The 24037-nt window shown below is 39.8% G+C and overlaps 3 protein-coding genes and 1 long non-coding RNA gene across 6 annotated transcripts in view; 1 reads left to right on the top strand and 3 right to left on the bottom strand.

The window, feature by feature from the left end:
• LOC132956315 (uncharacterized) overlaps positions 1–24037 on the top strand; it is a 295674-nt gene that overhangs the window by 65335 nt on the left and 206302 nt on the right. The gene's annotated exons all lie outside the window — the stretch shown is intronic.
• The window catches only part of LOC132956295 (NXPE family member 3-like), a 146927-nt gene that overhangs the window by 70522 nt on the left and 52368 nt on the right, over positions 1–24037 (bottom strand). The window lies entirely within an intron of this gene.
• On the bottom strand, positions 561–5943 carry LOC132956297 (NXPE family member 3-like). The gene is made up of 5 exons (XM_061029671.1): positions 5173–5943; positions 3280–3575; positions 2866–2936; positions 1496–1702; positions 561–1413 (listed from the first exon to the last, which is right to left on the bottom strand). The coding sequence occupies exons 1-5, from the start codon at positions 5677–5679 to the stop codon at positions 869–871; spliced, it is 1626 nt and encodes a 541-aa protein (XP_060885654.1). The 5' UTR covers positions 5680–5943; the 3' UTR covers positions 561–868.
• LOC132956301 (NXPE family member 3-like) lies at positions 5503–23703 on the bottom strand. Of its 2 annotated transcripts, XM_061029678.1 has the most exons (6): positions 23488–23703; positions 23087–23157; positions 22147–22353; positions 21728–22063; positions 10345–10480; positions 5503–5637 (listed from the first exon to the last, which is right to left on the bottom strand). In XM_061029678.1, the coding sequence occupies exons 1-5, from the start codon at positions 23550–23552 to the stop codon at positions 10452–10454; spliced, it is 708 nt and encodes a 235-aa protein (XP_060885661.1). In that variant the 5' UTR covers positions 23553–23703; the 3' UTR covers positions 5503–5637; positions 10345–10451. The 2 variants fall into 2 exon arrangements, with proteins under 2 accessions (XP_060885661.1, XP_060885660.1); XM_061029677.1 differs by lacking the exons at positions 5503–5637; positions 10345–10480 and having other exon boundaries at positions 21266–22063; positions 23488–23702.

Genomic DNA, 24037 nt, shown 5'->3' with positions numbered 1-24037 from the left:
TGTGGAAGAGGTGTAAAAGTGTAGTTGTGTGTGTGTGAGAGAGAGCGTTAGAGTGAGAGAATGAGAAAAAGCCATGTGGTGACATCACATGGGGATAAAATGGTGGACAAAGAACAAAGGCAGCCATGTGACTCGGCCTTCTTGAACTCTGAGATAAGTTCAGTAACTATAACTTACACACCAGAAAGCCAGTGGCTGGACTTTGATTCAGCGGCGGGTACACTGGTCGTTCTGATAGTGAAAGCAATTAACTGAAGGTAAGCTAGCACAGCGGTTAATAAAACATACAGTTAGGCGAACACAGCAGTTCAGCAACAATAAAAGAAATGCAGCCGCTAACATGACAATTATCAGTCGTTACCGTAACAAACACTTCCTAAAACTATTTCTGCCCCGACAAAAGCCTTGTCGTAGTCATGTAGTATCATCATAAGTAACTAATCCCATTCATACACCGCCGCTGAAGCAGCAGGAGCAATTCAGTGTTAAGTGTCTTGCCCAAGGACACATTGGACATGTTGCTCTGCTGGGGATCGAACCCTCAACCTTCCGGTTGAGAGGCGACGACTCTACCACAGCCGCCCTTGTTATTATGTTAAACAGATTTAGGCAGCTTTTCTGTGGCAGATGAAGAGGGAAATGGCAGCAGGAGTCAATGCAAAATTGTATTTCTGGTTTCAGGAAGCGATTTCTTTGTGTCTTCTCGTGATGGATTAATACTGGGTCTTTTGAGATAGAGCAAGGCCTTTAACCTGCTATTTGGTAAATTGTCTTGAGATAACATTTGGTATGAATTAGCTCTATACAAATAAAGATTAATTGATTGACATATTAACTCCCTCACTGAACAAATGCACATCTATTAGCCCTATTTGGTGCATATGTAGGACAAGAGAATGTCAATCATATTCTTAACAATAGGACGGCCTGGGTGAATGTTGTGAGGCAGGTGGTGGGCCAGAGTCATCTCCCAAGCGTCCACTAGTCGAACATTAAGTCCTTTGAACACAGCTCTGAGCACCTTGTCCTCCTGTAGTGTGTACCAGTCACTGTAGTTTAACGAGTCAGAAGGTGTTAAACCTCTGAGGTTTGCAGTCCTGATGACCACCAGTGTGTCTGGAGCCCTGTTCAACAGACGAATCACCGCCCTGCGGATGCTCTGAAGTCGTCTGATGTAGAGCTCAATTGGGAAAGGGCTGAAGTGGGCCCAGATGCTAAAAACTACAACTGTGTTGGTGCCACCTACCAACCCATCAATTTCATTTGCAATGTAATGCAGCTCACTGGTTGGAATGTAGATAAAACTAAGAGGAGGACCATGGACACGGTATGTTACCAAGATGTTTTTTGCATTGTCCCATATCATGTAAGGTCCCGTTTGCTTCGGACTATTCCGGTTAATCTCCTTAGCATCTGAAAGTATGACAGAAGGAACAAGTTTAGCTGTGATATATAGATAATAAACTTCCACCTGAAATTACTGTGAATCAACTACCTGGAAGTGAAGCATCAAAGTACTCAAACCACTGCCTAAGGGTGGAGTCTCCATACAGGTGGACCACCTTTCCTTTCAGACACTGACTGATGGCAGAGGAGTTGTTGAATTGGTGGACTTTGGTGCCACCAAGTGATCGCCACACACCTTGGTAGTAATACCCAGAGAGTCCAGACTTCCCATTGCCTTGATCGACCTCAGGTTGCCCTAAGACATATTGATCAAGCTTTTGGTTATTAAAGTCATTGTTTCATCATGTTTTGTCAACAGATCCCATAAAAAGACCAAAACATGGTCTATCCTTTACCTTGCTTATTTCACTTGAGACAACATCATATATTAACACAAAAAAAACATTCGTTCAAATTTTTACAAAAGACTCAGTTTTAGCTTTTCTCCAGTGCAGATAGGTGAATTTATTGGACTTGTCTGAGCAGCAGAAAAACATGCATTAAAGTGCTCAGCAGGACAGTGTATGTCTCGAATGCACATGCTTATTGTGGTTAAGGTAAATGTTACCAAATTCCTTTTATAAGAAAATGTTGATTATTGAAAGCTAAATATTTACAGATGTTAATTAGTTTAGTATTTTTAAAGGGGTACAGTGTTTTTGAACATATATTTGGGTAACCTGATTGTCTACTGACCCACAAAATATGAAATAAATGTTTGTAGTCTGCATAAGTCTTACAACACAGAAAAATGCTCTGTTTCAAATTTTCTCAGCATGTGATGTCACAAGCTGGATTCTGGTAAAAAAAGAATATCCTCCCTACCCCTGATATCTCCACCCATGGACTCCATCCCCAGCCTAGAACAAAACGTCTTCGCAGGTCTGCCATTTTAAGTCTTGCTACAGAGGATTGATGTCTACCAGGAAAACTCTGGGGGGCTCATTGCATTTAAAGAGACACACACACCAAAACGGAGTGTTCTGAGAGAGCTGGTTTATACAGGGTCACAAACCTCCTCAGGTGCTTAATTCATATTATATTTTGACGAAAGCACAGCTGTTTCATTTAGACCACAGGGGACTGTTTGAAAAGGTGGAAAAGGGCTATAATATGTCCTCTTTAATAGTATAATAGTACTTAAAATAAATCTTGTTTTGAGCGTAAATGAATCTCAGTTTTTGTAGATAGAATCTGGTTAGTTTATTTATTTTTTCCTTATATGGGATATCTTTTCTACAAGGCAAAGCGATAAACAGCTATTGTCATTTTTTTTTATTGTGTAGTACTTCATTCCACCAATGCTCTGGCTGGAATACAGAGGAAGAGGAAGGTTTTATTTATTTTTACCAAACCATTTTTATTTTCAAGGTCACATGGATATCTTTAAAAGGTGGAAGTAGAAAAGTTGTGCTTTACCTTTCATTGGAGGCAGCACCATGACATTGGCCGGTCCTGAAGAGTGAATGAAGACTTTCAGGTTGACTTTGCTAGGGTGAAAAAACTCCCATTATTAAGAATCTCTTAAACACACTACATTATGTAAATGTCAAACATGATTTAACAAATGGTAACACGTTAGTTTTATTAAATTACTCTGCCTCCATATTTGGACTGAAAATATACACTTCATAGTTTTGTTGATGAGTGTCAACTTTAATTGTTCAGAATAAGTATTTTGATAGGTATTATCTTACACTATAAACATCGTAAGATTTAATCTTTGCCACCTGTAGTTACAAACACAACATTTTCCACCAGGTGACACATACTACATACTTAGTCATTAAATGTAAAACTAGATGCAACTTCTCTACTGCTGTGCTCCCTCACCTTTGGAAAAGCTTCTCCTCTTTGTCCTTGAGTCTTACATTGAATCCATCTCTCATGTGGTTAATCCTGTCATCACAGCTCAGTTTCTTTGGCTTGTAGCAGAACCAAGGGTCGCCTGTACGGAGGTCAGTGTAGTTGCACTGTGGCTGGTTGGTTTGACGTAGGCAAACATTACAGGAGGTAGTTTCAGAGATTGAACCTGAGCGGAAGAGGCTTTTAAAGAGAACCCTTTCAGGATGTTCTCTATTCAGCCTGTGCAGAACTGTGACAGCCTCGCTTGAGTGGACAAGTGTCACCTGATAAAACAAAACACAAGAGCTTTAAAGGTATAGCATACACCCTTTGCATGCTATTTTTTTTATGTGTATAATTTGATTGTTAAAACAATGTTTTCAAGATAATTAATTTCTATTTTTGGTGTCTGCTGACTGAAGTTAATAATTTATTTAATGTTAACGATAAGATTGTTGGAAATGGTAAACTGTCTACTAGCTGGAAAGTTTAACTTAAAGTCATGTTTTTTCACCTGTCTCGCCTTTAGTAGATAGGACAGCTGACAGGAAATGTTGGGAGGATGGAGAGGGGGATGACACTCTGCAATGAGCCAAGGTCACATTCCCCCCCGGCTGCTACAAAGAGGACCATCTCCTCTGTAAAGGGGGCATGTGTATAACTGCTAGGCTATCAGGAGCCCGATATAACTTTTTTTTATTACCACTGTATGCAGCCATCTTCTCAAACAATAGATTTGCCTGTTTTCTCTCAAACAATTCATAACCTACCTTAGTATCAATTTCAACTTATTAGTACTTTTAATGCAGTTCTGAAAGCCTCTTTTACTTTAAATCAATATCCTGAGTGTGTGCATGAATAAATCACCTTGACGTATTGTCAGGAGCAACATATCCATGTTTTGAGATTGGTTACAAGAAATGTCTGAGGAAGAGCATGTTGGCTAGAAACGTCACTCGTCAATAAATCCTTTGAACAGGAGCTCCTTGGTGTGTAGATCTTGTTTTGCTGTTATATAAGGCTGATATGAGGTGTCGTCAAAAGATCAGCGAAACATTGAGTTTTATGAAGCAGTCCATGGATTTTTATGGATGTAAAGTGTTTGAAACAAATTTATCTGGGGAAGCCTTTATTTGGTGTAATACAGTTTTCTCACTGCAGGAAATAGTGTGACTGTTTACTGCTTGTACCTACACTAAAAGCTATTGCACGCTAGCACAAGCTAACCATTGGTGTTTGGACCCTGTCCAACAGAAAGAAGATCAATTCTGGATCTGCGAGTTAAAGCTAGCCCCAAGTTCACCATCATTTTGGAACAAGCTTTATCCACACAGCGTTTCGCCTTACTATGGTAGTATTTTCTCTTCTTTGTCACTATGTCCACAGCCGTCATGTTTGCCTGTTTAAATTGCGTCCAATCACTGAATTGTTTCCATTCCTAAACACATAATTCCTACACCCTGACGTTGACTTGGGGACACACAAATACACAACACTTGTGTTAAACTCATGCAACACTATAAAATAATAAATGACACTTTTTCATTATTAGAATATTTAATTGCTTATTATTACTTTTCATTATTATTGTATTATGTGTTGTTATATGCTTTGGTAATATATTTTACACATTAATGCCAATAAAGCTATTTGAATTGAATGCCTCAAGAAGTAACTGGAGGAACTGCAGTTTTTAAAACTTCCACAATGTCTTTTTTTTTAAAACTTTTTATGTTGTTGTTTGTTGGCAAAAGTAAGTCAGGGAAAATGGTTTAGATTTCATGAATTAAATGACCTACAGGACAATCACATTGCAATAGGTGATTCCTTTACCATCACTTGTTTTACAATACCATTTTAGTAGAAAGCCTTGAACTTTACCTCAACATGTGCGCTTCCTTCCCAGAGTAAAGGGAATACAGCAGAGTAGGAGCCATTAAGGTGATCCACCACTCGTCCAGCCACACCTGCTTCAAGTGCCCTGTTGTGCAACCGGGCAAGTAAGACATCTCCTCCAGACTTCTTGGGGTTACCTTGGAAGTCGTATATTTGTATCATAACTTCCAGCTGGTCTCCTACATGCCGGTCTACTCCACCCCTCCCTGGGAGAATGGTGAAGGTGCTGTGGGCGGGATCACTTGTCTGGTCAAATAAAAGAGGAGCTGACAGAGGAGGAGTTTCAGGCCAAGCAATGGAGTCTAATAACATGCATTCCTCCTTAGCATCTGCCAAAGACAGCGGTTCGAAGGTGCAGAAGTCGTCAGTGTGAGGAGCAGTGCAAGGAACAGTGGGAGGAGCAGAGGTCACTTTCTTGAGGACGATGGCAGAGTTTTCTTCAGAATTGAACTGGCAAGGGGTTGAAAAAGAGAGATGGTGACAGAGAGGCATCAAACAAATTTCCTAAGATAAAATAAACTGAAGAAAGATGAGGGATTTTTGAGGGAAAACAATACCTAAGGGCAATGGTTGTTTACATTTCTTGATCTTAAGTGCATGATTGACACTGCATGCTCCATTCCACTTTTTCTAAGTTCCATTGCATAATGGTGGCACAACCAAATAACACGTTTTAATTTTTTCAACTAGATTGTCTACCTCTGGCCACATTGCTAAGTTGATGGAAGACATTTAAATAAACCAGGCCCTGGTTGGACATTCAACTCTTTAATGTGATTCTGTATGGGCATCTTACAAACGCTGCCTTATGTACAACCCCAGTTTCTGAAAAGTTGGGACATTTTGTAAAAATGTACTTAAAATATGATGATTTGCAAAACATGTTAATCCCATATTTGAATGAAAATATTACAAAGAGGTATCAGATCTTGAAACTGTTAAAATCCATAATTCTTAAATCATTGCACCATTGTCTTGAACAGAGTGGTGAACCCCTACCCACTTCACAGACTCAGCTACTCTGCGATGCTCTTTTTGTACCCAATCATGTCACTCACTTTGATTCTGAAATGGTGTTTCAACCTTTAACAAATCATCATCAGAAGAAGGCCAGAACAGAACAGCATCTGCCCCCGGACCTAGCGGTATACCCTACAAAGTATATAAGAAGTGCGAGATGCTCCTTCCAAGGCTATGGAAGCTGTTGTGAAGGATCTGGAAAAAAGGCAGTATTCCATCATGCTTGAAGAAAGCTGAGGGCTGTTTGTGCCAAAGGAAGAGAACTCTTCGACCATCAGCCAATTCAGAACAATCTCACTCTCAAGTGTGTAAGTCAAAATCTTATTTTTAGCATTGGCTAAAAGGATGACTTCATATGACTGAGAACGACTATATCAACACAATGCCCGAATTTCCCCTCTGGGAATCAATAAAGTACTATCCTATCTATACAGAAAGGTGGGATACCAGGTGTCTGCAGATGCAGGTGCCTGGAACACACATCAGTCAAAATGATCCCGGAGGCCAAAGCAGGCAAGGACAACCTGACAGTCATGTGGTATGATTTGGCAAACTCATACAGATCATTTCATCATGCCTTCATCTACGCAGTATTAGACCACAACCACATCCCGAGCACATCAATTAAATTATCACCAGCTACTTTGAGACATCCAGTTACGGTTCCTAACAGACCAGTTGACAACTCAGTGATAAGACTTGGAAAAGGGTATTTTTACTGGCTGCACAACCTCCCTATAACAGCTGCAGGGAAAGATGTTTGAGGGCCAAGAATGGAGTTGGACATATGACAACCCCCAAAAAGAGGTTTCATGGATGACCTCCCAGTGACCACCACAACCCAAACAGATCGCACCATGACAAGGTGCTCATGACACTAGCTAACACCTTGGAGCAGGAGAGACTCAAAAGACGCCATATTCAAAAGAAGCCAACACCATCACTCATTAAGTTTGTGATGGAGGGACAACAAACAACCTGCTAAAAAAAGCCCAATCATGGGAAATGAGAGAAGATCTGGGAGGAAGACTGCAGTTCCCCTAGGTCATCCAGACAACCCTGAGGCCAGATGTAGTCCTGTGTCCAATGAGGCAAAGTAAATCATACTCATTGAGCTTACAGTCCATTGTGAAGGAGACTACGACCTTGCCTTTGAAACAAAGAGCGCAAAATACCAAGACTTTTTGCAAGACTGTTGGGGGAAAGGTTGGCAGGCGTGGCTATTCCCAATCGAAGTCAGATGTAGAGGATTCCTGGCTCAGTCAGTGTAGAGGATTATCACAGCCATGGGTGTGACAGGAAAGGAGAGGAAGACTGCAGCCCGCAGGATGGGGGAGGTGGCTGAGAGAGGAGACAGTCAGCAGGAAGAGGGTAGAAACACCTGATGAAAGTTAGCCACAGTCTGTTGACATCAACTCTTCCTGACCAAGGCTACACTTACCACAGGTGAGTGAAGGACTTTTTAGATATGACCTCTATAATCACCTTCTATTTTTATTTCCATTTTACACAGTGTCCCAACTTTTAGGAATCAGGGTTGTAATAATTAACAATATGAAAACTCGACTTGAAAAGTTATTTGCACGATTCGTTGTGCGGCACTATGCACCCCGAAAGAAAGACCGGGCCCTAAATCTTTTCTGAAGATCAGTTGAACATACTCAAAAGTCATCATACTTCCCTGACATCATCAGGTCCCGGTAGTAAAGTAATCCAACAGGATTAAAGCTGTTGATATGATCATATTTTGTTGTTGTTTAAAAAAACAACAAAAAGAACAACTGTACTCATAATTCTTTAACTCAGGTGCCCCTAAAATAAATGCAACACATAGGACCCAATGTCCAAAAATTGGACACAGAAATTAAACAGCTAAAAATGATTACATGCTTTTATCAATGTCTAATCAAAGTGACTTCAATCTATTAACTAGCTTCTGCCCTAACTATCTAATTTTCATTCATTTTCACACTTATAACCCTTTCACTACCACTTTGTATACACTCCGTCACCGATTTTTTAAATGGAAAAAAAAAATTATTTCCTGTACAGTAAGTGCCAGATGGGAAATTATTTTCTGGATACCACAGCCCTGCTCATAACTATATAATATGTATTAATTTTCACACTTTTAACCCTGTCAAATGCTATTTATTGCAATAATAGCACTATTTTTCAAAACAGAAATACACACATACAGTATATATATATTTATAACACACAATATACTAGACTATAACAGTCTGGGACATGTTACAGATTACCAAAATGCGATACATAGCACCCAATGTCCAAAAAGTTGACACAATAATGAAATTGCCAAAGATGAATAAATACTTTTGGCAATTTCAATCTTTTAATCAGCTTCAGCCCTGCTCATAACTATATAATATGTATTAATTTTCATTTAACCCTGTCAAATGCCATTTATTGCAATAATAGCACTATTTTTCAAAACAAAAATACACATACATACAATATACTAGACTAGAAGGAGTGTTTTTTCTACTAACAGTCTGGGACATGTTACAGATTACCAACAACATTTATCTTCATGCATTATTCTGTTTGTGTAGCAAAGAGTAGAGAATCTCACTTGCTTATCAGAAGGCAATGTAAAAAGACCATTGTTGTTTCGATATGATCACTAATATGTTAGTCATTATTATGATCCTATAAAGTTTACAGTTTATAAACAAATAATATAGGATTACTTTGAACAAGAAATAAATCTGCGATCTTATTCTGACGGTCACATTCGGAAACCCTCTTCCCCTCGGCTGCACCTTGAGATCCTGTCCATGAAAACTGCAAACAGAAGCAGTGACAAGGGCAACCCTGGCAAAGGCCAACGACCAGCATCATTCGCTCCAAAGCTTCCTGTGTTGTACATGTTTTCATGGTTTCAGGGGTGAAATGACCAGTACCACAAGGTGCATGTATTTATAGATGTGGCTGCAACTGAATCTGCATCAACGTGTAGAGGTTGTTTTCAAAACAAATTTAGCCTTTTCACGGTTTGCTCTGCAGGTGCATCTTTGTACATTGTACATCTAAAAATCTGTGTTTAGTTCCCCATTCACAGAGTCCTTGACTGTATATTACGTCAAAAATATTTGTCGATTGTTTTAGAGTTGAGATCAAAGTCAAGGTGTCAAGGTTGCCTCTCTAAACCAAAATAAACGTCACCACCCACTCCCTCCCTCAAGGTGAATTCTCCTGATTATATCCTGCTGCGTTCTCACATCAGCTCACTCTGACTTTCTGCAGAATAAATACTAGGAGGCTGGAGGAGGAACTCCGGGTGAAGTATGAGTGAAAATTGTGCATTGTGTTCACACATGCAGCTCAACCTGAAAGCTCCGGAGTTTTGCGCAAGTGTGAAAGCACTATAAGAAACATAATTCAGATTGAAGTGAAAATACAACCTGAGAAACATCACCCCTCCCACACACAGGCACACAATATTGATTTTTTTTCCTCCATTTGCACACATGCATCACTCTGACAACCATATCTACATTCACATATCATTTTAGTTGAACTCATGTATTATTATGGGCTGTATGAGCTTCAACACTGTTCCGTGTGGTTACTAGTAAAATCTACAAGTATGGTCTACAGATTGATTGCCTATAACAACACAACTTACGTTTCTATGCTACTATGGCCATAGGTTCAAAAATAATTATTATGGTTTGTTTAAATGGGTCCAAAAAGTGGACAGGGGTCACTAACGTTGCTTTTTTTGTTCTACAGAGCATTATAGACCTTTTATAACTGACCTAACTTTTGACCTTTTAACTGCTCAATAAAGTAAAAATCTGTGATTCTTTTTCTTGAAGTTGATGTCTTTTGTAAACAAGGTCATGTTCAGACTTTGTGACAGGTGGCCCAAGGTGCAAATTGTGCAGGGATGGCATCAAGTATGTGTGTATGGCATTCACAGCTTTTCTTTTTTTCATTACTACTACCCCCACCCCATTACCCTATCCCCCATTGATTCATTTGCAAATAAAAACCATGAATGTTGTCAAGAGTACATTGAAAGACACTGTTGAAAATAGTCCCCTGTAATCTGACTCAAAAAAATCATCAGTCCACCTTTAAAGTGTTGCCACTAATCCCAGTTCTCACCTGCAGCAGGTCCATGTTTCTTAGTACAAATAACAACACAGTCAGAAGGAGAAGGATGACACAGGTCTTCAGAAGTGTCATGTTGACATGGTTACTCATAAATCCTTTTAGGCACATGGTGAGTCCTCCTCTGGTACTGGATTAAAACAACAAGAAGGGGAAACAGACTCTGTGTTAAGTTTATCATGAATCCTTCTTGAAGACACTTAAATTAGTCACAGATTATTAACAGAAGTTTTCTTTATTTTAAATGTGTGTACTGTCTTAAGTTGAGAGTACTTGCTGTTTGAATTCGACCCTGCTTTTATTTTGGTATAAAGTGAGGATCACCTTGTGGATCAGAAAAAGCCAACTCGTTACAGGTCAAAAACCAAATATAGCAGCTAAAATGAACAGTAAGAATAGTGAAATGTTGATGTCAAACGGTGGATATTACATTTGACTTTTAAACTGAGCTGTCTACAACTGAAATGAGACATTCAAAGATGCAGCTGTGTTGTTCTTTCCATCACTGTGCCTACAGAGAGACACTACGGAGGCTTATCCACAGTGTGACCAAAGGGACAAAATATCATGAGATTAATGGTGATTCAAATGAAAAGATTGCATTAATTTGGGACCTCAATTAATCTAAAAAAATTCACTTCTGCTGACAGCCCTAGTTCACACTAAGCGTTAAATTGTCACAGTCAGGTGTGCTAATGTTACATGATCAGGAAATCTGATCTCGTGAAGTAATTTGTGGAAAATAGGTTGTACAAACAGTCAGCAACTGATGAAACGACATACATTTAGAAAAACGTGCAGCATATATAGAAACGCTGCACATTCAAAAGCAAATGCAAACTACCACAACAAATGCAAAGGCTGAAACGCGCTGCAAATAGGCAAAACAACTGCATAAGCATCAAACGTGCTGCAAGTACAGAAACGAAACTTAAGTCAAAACACACAACCAGAAAACAACTGCAAACACAGAATCGCTGAAAGTTCAGGGAAGTGCTCCAGGCCTGTAGGGGCGCTGTGGAACTGTTTATTTATGGGAGAGAGTAAGAGAGACAGCTAGGATCAGAACGTTATCTTTAGATAGGGGGGAAGTTGTATCGTTGAAACACACAGGATAACTTCAATGTTACTGAATAAAGAACATTATGTCTTACCTCAGTAGAGATTAATATGGAGAGAACACCGTGGTGAAGTCTTAATGTGATGTGATCAAATAATAAAAATAAGTTCATCTCTGAGTTTTAGTACAACGATAGAATCCTTCACTAACATACAGACACTAACAGACAACCTGTCCTAACAAGAAGCATCAAGACAACACAAAAAGTCATTGGGTTTTCAGAGGGAGGGGTTTCACTGCCAAGAATGTTGCCTCCCTTTATTCTACACTCTATATGATTGTCTTTGGTGACTGAAAACAGGAAGATACAGTTACTGATAGGAACATACACCAGCTATACATTCTCAAACCCTGCAGGCAGTATCCTGAGTCAAACCAGTTTTACAGGATTTTTTGTTCTCTAAAAAGGTTAAAGTTGTTCTCGCAGTTCAGTTTCAGTTTCAACTGAATTTTCCAAACTGGACTCACTGAATGTGAAAAAGGAACAAACTCCATCCACAGTTAAGAGGAAAGAGCCTTCAACTAGATTGGTAGTTGTTGTAGTTGCTGTAACATCCCTCCTAGATGCTCTGACAACAAGATACAAATTGTCATGAATGGTTGGAAAACAAGGAGAGGTGGACCCATGTGCAGAATAAACTAAAAGTATTCAATAATCAAAAAAGGCAAACAAAAACTTACTATCAAAATCCAAAACGAAAAAACAAGGAGACACTAGTAGACTGACAACTAACATACAACAATGAACTGACACAGGAGGGAAGAAACACAGAGACTAAATAGACACAGTGGTAATCAAACACAGGTGAGACTAATGACACAGGTGAAGAGAATGAGGGCAATCACACTGGAGGGAAACACACAGAGGAAGGAATGAACACAAGACAAGAAACATTGAGGACAACTACAAAATAAATACATGAAACACTGAAGACACTGTAGAATGAAAAATTAAGAAACTAGAACATAGAGGGAAACACCAGGGAAGAATGAGACCTAAAAGATAAAAACCATCTAAACTGAGAAAAACAAAACTAAACAGAACAAATCATGACACAAATATGTTTTTGATTAAAATTGCAAATACCTTTAATTATAAATATATATATGTATATCATATAATTGTGGATTTCTATTACATATATATAGAACAATAAATATTTGTGTGTGAAATATGTTTGTGAATCTTATTTTTTGTATTTGTGGATTTGTTTTACATTTATATAGAACTATAAATATTTTGTGTGTGCATTGAAAAACATTTGTGAATCCTTATGTGTGCAATCATGTGTCTTGTCTCTCCTCAGGAGTCGAGAGGGATTTATTTTTCGAACAGGAGTTTTGTTATGTTGCACGGATGCACTCTCTTTTGCGCTCTCTCTCCCCTGTTTTGTCTCTCTCTCTCTTGTGCGTGCAGCAAATACATTTAAATAAAACAGGTTGGAAATGTACTTGGACAGCCATAAATATACTTGGGCGCTGGTTCATTTGACTGTAGTGAAAGGTGAGACTGTTTAGAGTGGTGCTCGTTCATTGTTCAGGTGAAGGTATGCGTGTTCTTGTATGAGGGGTTAAAGTTATACTGGGGAGATGACTGTACCACAGTCATTTGAAACAGCTGTAATTCAACCTCTTCTTAAAAAGCCTACTCTTGATTCAATAACATTAGCTAACTATAGACTTATATCTAGCCTTCCTTTTATCTCAATTAAATGACTTCACATCTACTGGAATGTTTCTGATTTTGCGTTTGGATCATCATTTATTTTTTGGGCCCTTAAGTGTCCCCTGAACTGGAGATTATGAATTGATATGTGTGCTAGAAATTTCTGTAATGAGAGATTGTTTAATAAAAGATCTTTGAGTCATTCAGTTGTGTTTGTTGGCATTTTATTATTCCTTTTGCAAATAGGAGGAGCAAATGTACAGATTGAAATATAAGTCTGCAGCAAAGCCCAGAGAAGGGCAGTCCAACTCCACACTATATAGACATTCAGTTACAAAGTTATGACGCACCCACTGTGGCTATGCTAAGATAAAAAAGAAACACCTGATAAGGACAGTTCTCGGTGTGGATCCAGGGAGGATCTGTAATTATAATCTTTGTGTGCATCACTAACAGTCTAGTACATTTCCAGTAGGCACATACATTTCCTGTTACATTTGATTTTTAGAATTGCATGTTTAGGCTTTTTTGTTTGTTTTGATGTGTGTGCTCTCAACCAGGAAATAAATGTTTATTTGGTGATTCAGAGCTCACGTCATAATGATGATTGGTTGCAGGCTTGTAGCCACTGATGCTGGGTGCAGCACAACTCAAATAGTGGGTTTACACTTTTCTCTTGAAGAAAATAAATCAAAATAAACCCCTAAAGTAACCTCAGATCATTTACTAAACCAAATGAACTTTCAATAATTAAGTGATATTGCACCAGTAACTTAAAGGTCCCATATTATGCTTTTTCTGGTTTTATATGCTCTCTAGTGTGTTTTCCAAGTGTCCTGTGCATGTTTAGGCACATCTATGTGCAAAAAATAAAAGTCTGCGGAAACGCAGCTTCTCCTACGTCCTCCTGTTAGCTGTAGCATTAGCTGCATGTAACGCTCGGTTCTAGCCCCCCTCGATAAAAATTTGTCAGTCCGACGTCACGATGTCAGTGTGAGATCACTGATCTAAGCCCATTGGCTTGTTGTGGCAAGCCCAGCAGCTCATGTTGCACGTCCATTAACTTCTGTAGCATGCCCACGATATGCCGTAGCCTGTGGTAGCACAGTAGTGCTAAGGTGCTAATGTTTATGCTCCCCTCGGACGGAGCTAGTGGCTGCATTCCCAATATGGTAAAAGAGGCGGGACATTTCCGAGAACCGTGCTGAGCAACTGACCAATAACGACAGAGCGGATCGGCAGACCAATCAGAGCAGACTTGGCCCACGCGGGGTCTAATAGTGTGGGCTCAACAGAGTGTAGCTGAGGGACTCAGAGCATAGAGGGAGCAAGGAGGAGCAGTACATGAAAACAGACACTTTTTTCGGACTTTAGCTATTGTGAACGTACAAAAGTAGGAACATAGATTAAATATACAAACCCCAAAAAGGGCATAATATGGGCTCTTTGAATATAAAAGAAATGATTAGAAAGAAAACATTTCTCAGAATTAAAACCCCTTCAGTTGGTCTGCCCCATTGATGTCAGCGATGATATCATCAATCTGAAATTGTCGACTCCCTATTGGAAAAAGAGGTCAAAGAAGGATTCATGATCAGTCCATTTGACAATCCCCCATTTCCAGTATTCAGAGTCAGTCATAGCCACCAGGAAATACTATGGAAAATAGAGGCCCACAAAGCTCACACATTCCATCAACAGTGTCATTTCTTGTCCTGACTTCTCTATTCAATATGCATCTTTTATCACACCTCCTCAAACACGGAAATCCAGTTGGAAAATCCATATGAAATGTTCAGTCTACATGGTACTATGCAACCCTGCTGGATTTCCACCTACCTGGGCTTCTCCACCGAACCCTGCAGGGGGCCTTTTCCCGTCCCACTACCCACCGTTCGAAGCTGAACTACACTCTGGCTTCGCGGCGATCTGCAGCAAATCATCCTCCCTCACCTGCTTCCTTGCAGCGAGCGGATCCTGCATCGCTAGCGATGGAGCCGAACACCTTGGTTATTGGTGATTCCATAGTGGGCCATGTCAGGAGAAGATCAGCGGTGACATACTGTTTTCAAGGCGCTATGGTGTTGGACATACTGGATAGGATCCCCAGTCTCTTGGCAAAACACCCACACGTTACGAACATCATCTTACATATCGGCTGCAATGATGTTTCAAAGCGATCTTCAGAAATATTAAAATATGACTTTAACAGACTCCTTCGCTCGCTGGATTCATGTGGCAGGCGTGTTTTTGTTTCCGGCCCCATTCCTCCACTAGGCCGAGGTGCCGGTCGTTTTTGGCGCATCCTCAGTCTCCACACATGGCTGCAGCCTACCTGGGCAGTCCATAATAGTCCTGCTTTCATTGATAATTTTAACCTCTTTTGGAATCGCCCCTCCTTTTATGGGAGAGATGGAAATGGAATACATCTAGCAGTTTGGGTGTACATACTTTGACACACAACATGTTTTTTACAGTCACAACCCCATCCTGAAAAATGCTCACCACCTCCCTCATGTGCCTCATGTTACCTGGCGACCACAGCCAGATGCTTGAGCTATGCTTGCTGCACTTCACCCGTCCTCTGTCTAATGATCTACCGCCCGCCTGGACACAATGGTAGTTTTTGTTTTGTTTTGTTTTTTAACTTGAGCTTTATTTCAAAGTTGCTTTGTTCATTTCAATCATATCAAAATACATATATGTACAAAAACAAACAAAATATGGGTCATACGGCAGGTGAAAAAACAAAACATAATCTTTTATCTGGTCAGTCCATAAATGTACCACATGCACAGGTATCTCTCAAAACTTCAATTCAGCCAATACTTAATACCCAATATGTTTAAGCATATGTATCCTCATATTCTTGACTTCCTCCGTCCAACACCTATTGCATGTAGAAAGTACATTCCCAGTGCCCATCTAATGGAGTTATGCATTTGTGATCTTAATCTATCTTGGAAAATGAAGTAGTACTGGTTTCCATTTATTTTTGAAAACATCTGTCTTTAGTTGAAGTCAGGCTGTTATGCTCTCCATCTCATAAACACTTTTTAACCTTTCCCTCCATTGTTGTACAGTAGGTGGCTTTACATTTCTCCACAACACCGTAATAATTTTTTGCGATCAACAGCAACACTCAGAGTAAATATGTCTGTTTTTTTGTGTTTATTTCTTGAGTTTTCGCCATTGTAAAAAAATGCTGGTTCTAATGGCAAGTCAAGCCCCAGAATTTTCTTGATCTCTGCCTGAATATCTCTCCAGTATTTATTCAATTTGGGACAATCCCAGATTTTATGAGTATGGTCTCCTATCTTCCTGCACTCTCTCCAGCAAAGCTCTGATGTGTTGCTGTATCTCGCCATCAAAGGAGGGGTTTTAAACATTGTCATTCAGACTCCCTCCAGGTAGGACTGCTTGTTAGTTTATGCCCAGAAAGGCATTTCTTTTCCCACATTTCATCAGTAATAATAGTATTCATTTCTAATGCCCATTTCTGTTTTGTTTGTGTCTCCTGTGTCCTTACCCTGAAACCATCTGTAGAGATGGGAAATCAGATTCTTATTCAACACTCCCTCCATAGTCAACATAAAGATTCTTTCTAAACTCGATGGTAACTTAGGGCGCGGTCACACTGGTCATCTGTACCGTGCTGTACTCAAGGACGATTGGCCCCCCCGCTGCGCCATTCCCACGCTGGCCGGCACAGCCCGCGGTCACACTGGCCAGGACTAACCGTGCCTAAAAGCACGATTACCTCTTGTACATAACGTCGTAATACATGTGTTATTATGAAGCGTGCTCAGTTTAAGAACAGGCGGACGAGAGAGAGAGAGAGAGAGAGAAAAAGAGACGTGCAGTCGAGTCTGCGTCTGCACCTCAGAGAAAAACACAGAGAGCATGACAGCTACTTTACTGACTTTGCAGCTCATTTTAAAGAGCCCATATTATGCCCTTTTTGGGGTTCTTATATTTACTCTATGTACCTACTAAAGTATGTTCACAATAGCTAAAGTTCTAAAAAAGTGTCTGTTTTCATGTACTGCCGCTCCATGCACCGGCTCTCTTCTGACTCTCTCTCTAAGGCTCTGAAGTTCCCACGTTCAGAGTCCCCAAGTGTGCCAAGTCTGATCTGATTAGTCGGCCTGTCGGCTCTGTCGTAATTGGTCAATCGCTCAGCACAGTTCTCGGAAATGTCCCGCCCCTTTTACCATATTGGGAATGCAGCCACTGTCTCCGAGGGGAGCAAAAACATTAGCACCTTAGCACTACTGTGCTACCGCAGGCTACGACATATCGTGGGCGTGCTACAGAAGTTAACGGGCCTGCAACATGAGCTGCAGGGCTTGCCACAACGAGCCAATGGGCTTAGATCAGTGATGTCACACTGACAAGACGTCACACTGGAAAATTTTTCCCGAGGGGGGCTAGAACCGAGCGTTACATGCAGCTAATGCTACAGCTAACAGGAGGACGTAGGAGAAGCCACGTTTACGCGGACTTTGAATTTTTGCAAATAGATGTGCCTAAACATGCACAGCACACTTGGAAAACACACTAAAGAGCATATAAAACCAGAAAAAGTATAATATGGGCCCTTTAAGCCATTTTAAGCAGACACAGCCATAAATAAATAAAAAAATTAAATATATGCGCGGCCGAGTCCACAGGCGAGTCCGCAGCCGCACATCGGAGAAGAACACAGAGAGCATGACAGATACTTTACTGACTTTGCGGTTATTTTAAAGCCATTTTAATCAGACACAGCAATAAATAAATAAAAAAATATAATAGACGTGCGGGCGAGAACAACACAGAGAACATGACAGCTTCTTTGTGTCTTATATTGTGTCATGTTAGTCAGATACAGCCATGAAACTCTGGATTTCTCCATAATGAAGGCTATCAGCGTTGTTTACCCACGTGCTTGTGCTCGTGCATGAAGTGTACCGTGCCGAAGCACACCTCTCCGAAGTGTGCCAAAGCCAAGGAAGTGTACCGTGCCTTAGGAAGATACGAAGCGGTCACACTGTCTGGACTGGACTTTAGTGTTGAAGCGTGCTTGGGCACGGAACTGATGGCCAGTGTGACCGCGCCCTTACATACCAGCTCCCAGTCTTAATGCATCTGTAGCTTAACTGGAGAAATCTTAAAGCATCCATCCCTAATAAACCAAATTCTCTCTGGAGGTGTTCGTAAGATTTCAATACTTCCCCTTGAAAGAGCTGATTAACGGTAATTAACCCTTTGTCCGACCATTTTCTGAAGCCGTTAACAGTTTTAATAGGTAAAAATCCTGGAATAGCTACAATTTGAAATGTCCTGCATATAGAAGTAAAAATTTGAAATTGTTTTTTTTTATATCCGGCCAAGTCTTCATCATGAATTTTATCCATTTATTCTCTATTTTTAACTTCTTCCAGATCACTTGGCTTAGAAATGGAAGCCCCCCCTAAAGGGATGTCTGGACATGAATTTTGTTCTATACTGACCCAGCCGGTATCAATATCGTTAGTTATCCATGCTATTAAGGTCCTCAGTTGTGCCGCTCAGTGGTAGTATTTGAGGTTAGGTAAATTAAGCCCACCCTTTTGCTTTGGTAGTAATATATATATATATATATATATATATATATAAACTTGGTTATCAGTTTGTCGAGGACGTTGAATATTGCCATAGGGACTCCGGGTCCAATGGTAGCTTTTTTAATGAATTTGCTGGCTTTGACAAACTTATTATTGCTGGTGACTTTAATATCCATATTGATGATCCCTCTAATGGTCTTTCAACTGAGTTTTTAAAAATCACTGAGTCTTTTAACCTAGTACAGCATGTATCTGGGCCAACTCACAACAGGGGCCACACATTAGATTTTACACTAGGTTTGGCCTTGGAAAACGTTTTTATCTCAGATCATTTGAGTGTCTACTTCAGCACTGTGTTTGATACTGCCCCAAAATACCCCATCAGTACTATTTGTTCACATATCTTTAATCTTTTTCCCTTGGCCAACTAAAACAAACTCCATCTTTACTATCTCAACACAGTGACTTAGTTGACTTAGTTAATAGCTTTAGAAGTAGCGGCCGAAGCAACAGAGTCCGCTACACGATGCTATAATGAGAATATTTGACTTTAAATCAATGCTATGTGTAATCCAATGGAATGACAACATCCACAAAAGAGAGGAGAACAACATACTGATGAACAGAAAATATAATGCAGCATTTTAATTACGTGCACCAAGATCGTAGTGGTCACGTGCAGACACTTTATGCACCGTGCGGCAGTCTCTGTGTATAAACGTCATTCTCTTCCCATTGGCTTGATGTGAATTCTCCGGAGAATTTGCTGCGGTGTTCTCACATCAGCTCACTCAGACTTTTTGCGGAAAAAATACTAGGGGTCTGGCCGGAGAAACTCTGGGTAAAGTCTGCGCAAAAAATTTGACTGTTTGTGTTCACATATAGCCTAAAGCCCCTCCGGGTAGACTAATGTCCGGAGTTTTTCAGGAGATTTCCGTATGTGTGAAAAGGGTTTTATTAACCCTGCCCCCCAGCTCTGTCAGCTTCCTCAAATGCTGACTGTGAAAAGTTCTTATCTTTTTTCCTAAATAAAATCATGGATATTAGGTCTAATATTGTACCAACAACAACTGCACATATTTATGATTATCCTGTCCGCTCTGAACTGCTCAGCCATGAATTTCTCTTACTGAGCTTATCGATACTGTGTCTCACATGCGTACCACCTCAAACCCTATTGATGTCTTACCCACTTCACTCCTGAAAGACGTTATTGGTACAATTGGCCCCAGCTTACTTTACATCATTAACTGTTCCCAATCATTTTAAACAAGGAAGCATCCAGCCCTTACTCAAAAAGCCTAACCTTGATCTATCACTTTCAGAGAATTATGGACCCATTTCCAAACTTCTGTTCATATCTAAGGTTCTTGAAAAGGTTGAAAAGGTGTTTTTTTAGCCAGTTGACATCTGTTTTAAACAATAATGACATCTGTGACAAGTTTCAATCAGGGTTCTTCCAACGACACAGTACCGAAACTGCTCTTATCAGGGCTACAAACGATTTGCTGATGAGCGCTGATAATGAAGAATGTTTGGTTATATTACTGTTGGACCTAAGCGCAGCATTTGATACTATTGATCATAAAAATCTAGCCAATAGACTTGATCAATGTGTAGGCATCACCGGAACTGCACTCAAATCGAGGATTTTCTGTCTCAATTGGTAATTTGTTTCTTCCTCGGCCCCCATAACGTACAGTCTGCCACAGGGCTCAATTCTTGGTCCAGTCTTGTTTTCCCTTCATATGCTCCCACTTGGAAATATTATGAATTACTTTGAGGGGGTCTCCTATCACTGTTATGCTGATAAGTCAGACAATATCAGCTGCTTAAACAATTTAGTGGAGTGCATGGCCCCCATCGAGAAATGGATGAGTCATTTTCTGCAGCTAAATACAGGGAAGACAAGAGGTCATTTTCTTTGGCCCCGATCATATAGCAAGCAAATTCAAGCCGCTCTTTGGTCCTCTAACACCCAATATAAAATCTACAGGTAGAAATGTAGGTATTACATTTGATTCACAGCTTAACTTCATTCCGCACATCAATAATCTCATTAAATCCTGCTACTACCAGCTAAGAAACATTAGTAAATTAAATCAACTCTGTCTTTCCCTGCTCTAGAGAAGCTTATTCATGCCTTTGTCTTTTCATGTTTGGGCTACTGCAACTCACTTTTGACTTGCCTTAGTCAGTCCTCAATGGCCAGACTCCAGCAAGTGCAGAATGCTGCTGCTCGGATTTTAACAAATGCAAACTGCAGGTCCAACATTACCCCAATCCTTTCCTCCCTCCATTTGCTGCCCGTTACTTACAGGGTTGATTTAAAAATGAGTTTAAAAACTTTTAAAACACAACACGGTCTAGCGTTAACTATATAGGTCTAACGTTAAAGAACTTTTAACCCCTTATGCTCCGAGCCAAATCTTAGATCATCAAGAGTCGTTCCTAGATCTAGGCTGGTTACCAAGGGCGACCGGGCATTTGCCATCAGAGCACCTAAGCTCTGGAACTCCCTAGAAATTAGGCTGGCAAACTGTTCCTATTTTTGAATCCTTGCTCCAAACTCATTTTTATAAGAAGGCCTTTTTAACAATTGATCAGTAATTAATGTCCTGCTTTAATTAATTTAATCAATTTTTATAACTCACCAATGTTTTATCCTGATTCTTTTGTGAAGCACTTTTCATGTATGTTTTATTATGTTTGATTGAATGCATTCTGTAAAGCACTTTGTAACCTTGTTTAGATAAGTGCTATATAAATAAAGTTATTATTATTATTAAATGCACTATTGGGGGCACATGTGGGACAATATAATGTTAATCATATTCTTAATGATGGGAGGAGGTGGGTGAATGTAGTGAGGCAGGTGGTGGGCCAGAACCATCTCCCAGGCATCCACCAGCTGAACATTAAGTCCTTTGAACACAGCTCTGACCACCTTGTCCTGTTGAATAGCATACCAGTCATTAAAGGTAAATATATAGGGGTTTGTACCTCTGAGGTTTGGAGTCCTGATGACCACCAGCGTGTCTGGAGCCCTGTTTAACAGACGAATCACCGCCCTGCGGATGCCGTAAAGCCTTCTGATGTAGAATTGCATTGGGAAAGGAGTGAGGTGGGCCCAGATGCCAAAAATTACAACTGTGTTGGAGCCACCAACTACATCATCTATTTCATTGGCAATGTAACGCAGCTCACTGGTTGGGATATTGATGGAAACACTAAGAGGAGGACCGTGTAAGTGGAACTTCACCAAGATGTTTTTTGCATTGTCCCATATCATGAAAGGTCCTGATTTCTTTGGATTATTCAGGTTTATCTCTTTAGCATCTGAAAGTATGAAAAAAGGAGCAGATTAAGCTGTGATATAAATACAATTAAACTGTTGCCTGAAATCACTGTGAATCAACTACCTGGAAGTGAAGCATTAAGGTACTCAAACCACTGCCTGACGGTGGAGTCTCCATACATGTGGACCTCCTTTCCTTTCAGACACTGACTGATGGCAGAGGAGTTGTTGAATTGGTGGACTTTGGTCCCACCTAGTGGTCGCCACACACCCTGGTAGTAATACCCAGAGAGTCCAGACTTCCCACTGCCTTGACTATCCATGGGTTGCTCTGAGAATTGTTGATCAAAATAAGCATTTGGTTATTAAACGCTTGTTGTATCATTTGTCCACTGATCCCCTTAAAAGGCCAAAACAAGGTCTCTGCTTTACCTTACTCATTTTACTTTACACTGATGAGGACATTATACATATGTCACAAAAACATTTGTAGTGGCAACTTTCATAAACAGTTTTTATCACTTAGTAGGAGCCAATCTATTTCTTAAATCTGAAATATTTACTGTAAATGATATTCTTATTTCTTATGATCTAAATGTTGTGTTTTATAACATGAACTGAAATCAAAATTCTTAAATTAAATGAATCATGATTAAAATGGCTTCTACAGAGTTCTTTGATGTTTTTCAAAAGATTAAGTTTATGCTTTACTACAATATAGTGAGTGTATGTCTCGAATGCACATGTTTATTGTGGTTAAGGAAAATGTTACCAAATGCTTTTTATTTGACAATGTTAATTATTTAAAGTAAAATATTTACAGATGTTAAGTGGTTTGAGTTTTTTATTAGTACACTGGTACTGAGTTAATGAGATAAGCACTTGCAGCTCTTCCTCAGTTTTGTAGATAGAAGCTGGTTTATTTTTATATTTTTTACTCATATGTACGTATATCTTCTTGAATACAGAGAGTTAGGTTGTATGCATTTTTACCAAACCATTTTTATTTTCAAGGTCACATGGAGATTTTTTTTAAAGTTGAAAGTAGAAAAGTTGTGCTTTACCTTTCCTTTGAGGCAGCACAGTAACATTGGCCGGTCCTGAAGCCTGAATGAAGACTTGCATGTTGACATTGCTGGGGGGAAAAGCTCCCATGATTAAGAATCTCTTAAACACACTACAATATGTAAATGTCAAATGTGATTTAGTCATCATAAATTACTTTGCCTCCATATTTGGACTCCAAAGATACACTTTATAGTTTTGTTGATGAGAGAGACTTTAATTGTTCAGACTAAGTGTTTTGATAGGTATCATCTTACACTATAAACATCTTAAGATTTTATCTTTGCCTCCTGTGATTATAAACATGACATTTTCCCCCAGGAGATACATACTTTACACTTTGTTTATAGTCATTACATGTAAAACTAGATGCATCGTTTCTATTGCTGTGCTCCCTCACCTTTTGAAAAGGTTCGCCTCATTAGCCTTGAGTTTTATACCCATTCCTCCGTTTATGTGGTACATCCTGGTATCACAGCTCAGTTTCTTTGGCTTGTAGCAGAACCACGGGTCACCAGTACGGAGGTCAGTGTAGTTGCACTGTGGCTGGTTGGTTTGACGTAGACAAATATTACAGATGGTAGTTTCAGAGATTGAGCCTGAGCGGAAGAGGCTCTTTAAGATAGTCCTATCAGGCTGTTCTCTGCTTAGCCTACGGAGGACTGTGATAGCCTCGCTTGAGTGGACAAGTGTCACCTGATAAAACAAAGAACAAGAGTTTAAAGTTATATCATACAAGTCATGCCTACTAATTATTAATTGAATAATTAGAAAACAAAGTTGTATTTTTGGTGTCAGCTGACTGAAGTTGTTCATATATTTTAAATTAAAAGCTTAAGAGACATTGATGCAAATGTTCAACTCTCCACTAGCTGGCTAGTAGAACTTGTTTACATCAACATGTATATTTTTGGACCTGTCTCATCTTAATTGGATAGGACAGCTGACAA

This window comes from Labrus mixtus, chromosome 22 (assembly GCF_963584025.1).
Source record: "Labrus mixtus chromosome 22, fLabMix1.1, whole genome shotgun sequence".
In the NCBI taxonomy this organism is placed as follows: Eukaryota; Metazoa; Chordata; class Actinopteri; order Labriformes; family Labridae; genus Labrus; species Labrus mixtus.
The sequence above is the reverse complement of the archived record's forward strand: the minus strand, read 5'-3'. Positions and strand labels throughout refer to the sequence as shown.

Coding starts and splice junctions, on each gene's coding strand:
- LOC132956301 (XM_061029677.1), bottom strand. CDS start 23,552: ATGTACCACATAAACGGAGGAATGGGTATAAAACTCAAGGCTAATGAG. Junction 22,354..23,086: donor TGTGCTGCCTCAAAGGAAAG/GTAAAGCACAAC, acceptor AACAATTCTCAG/AGCAACCCATGGATAGTCAA. Junction 22,064..22,146: donor CCTTAATGCTTCACTTCCAG/GTAGTTGATTCA, acceptor TCATACTTTCAG/ATGCTAAAGAGATAAACCTG.
- LOC132956297 (XM_061029671.1), bottom strand. CDS start 5,679: ATGCCTCTCTGTCACCATCTCTCTTTTTCAACCCCTTGCCAGTTCAAT. Junction 2,937..3,279: donor GAGGAGAAGCTTTTCCAAAG/GTGAGGGAGCAC, acceptor TTTTCACCCTAG/CAAAGTCAACCTGAAAGTCT. Junction 1,703..2,865: donor GGTGCTGCCTCCAATGAAAG/GTAAAGCACAAC, acceptor AATATGTCTTAG/GGCAACCTGAGGTCGATCAA.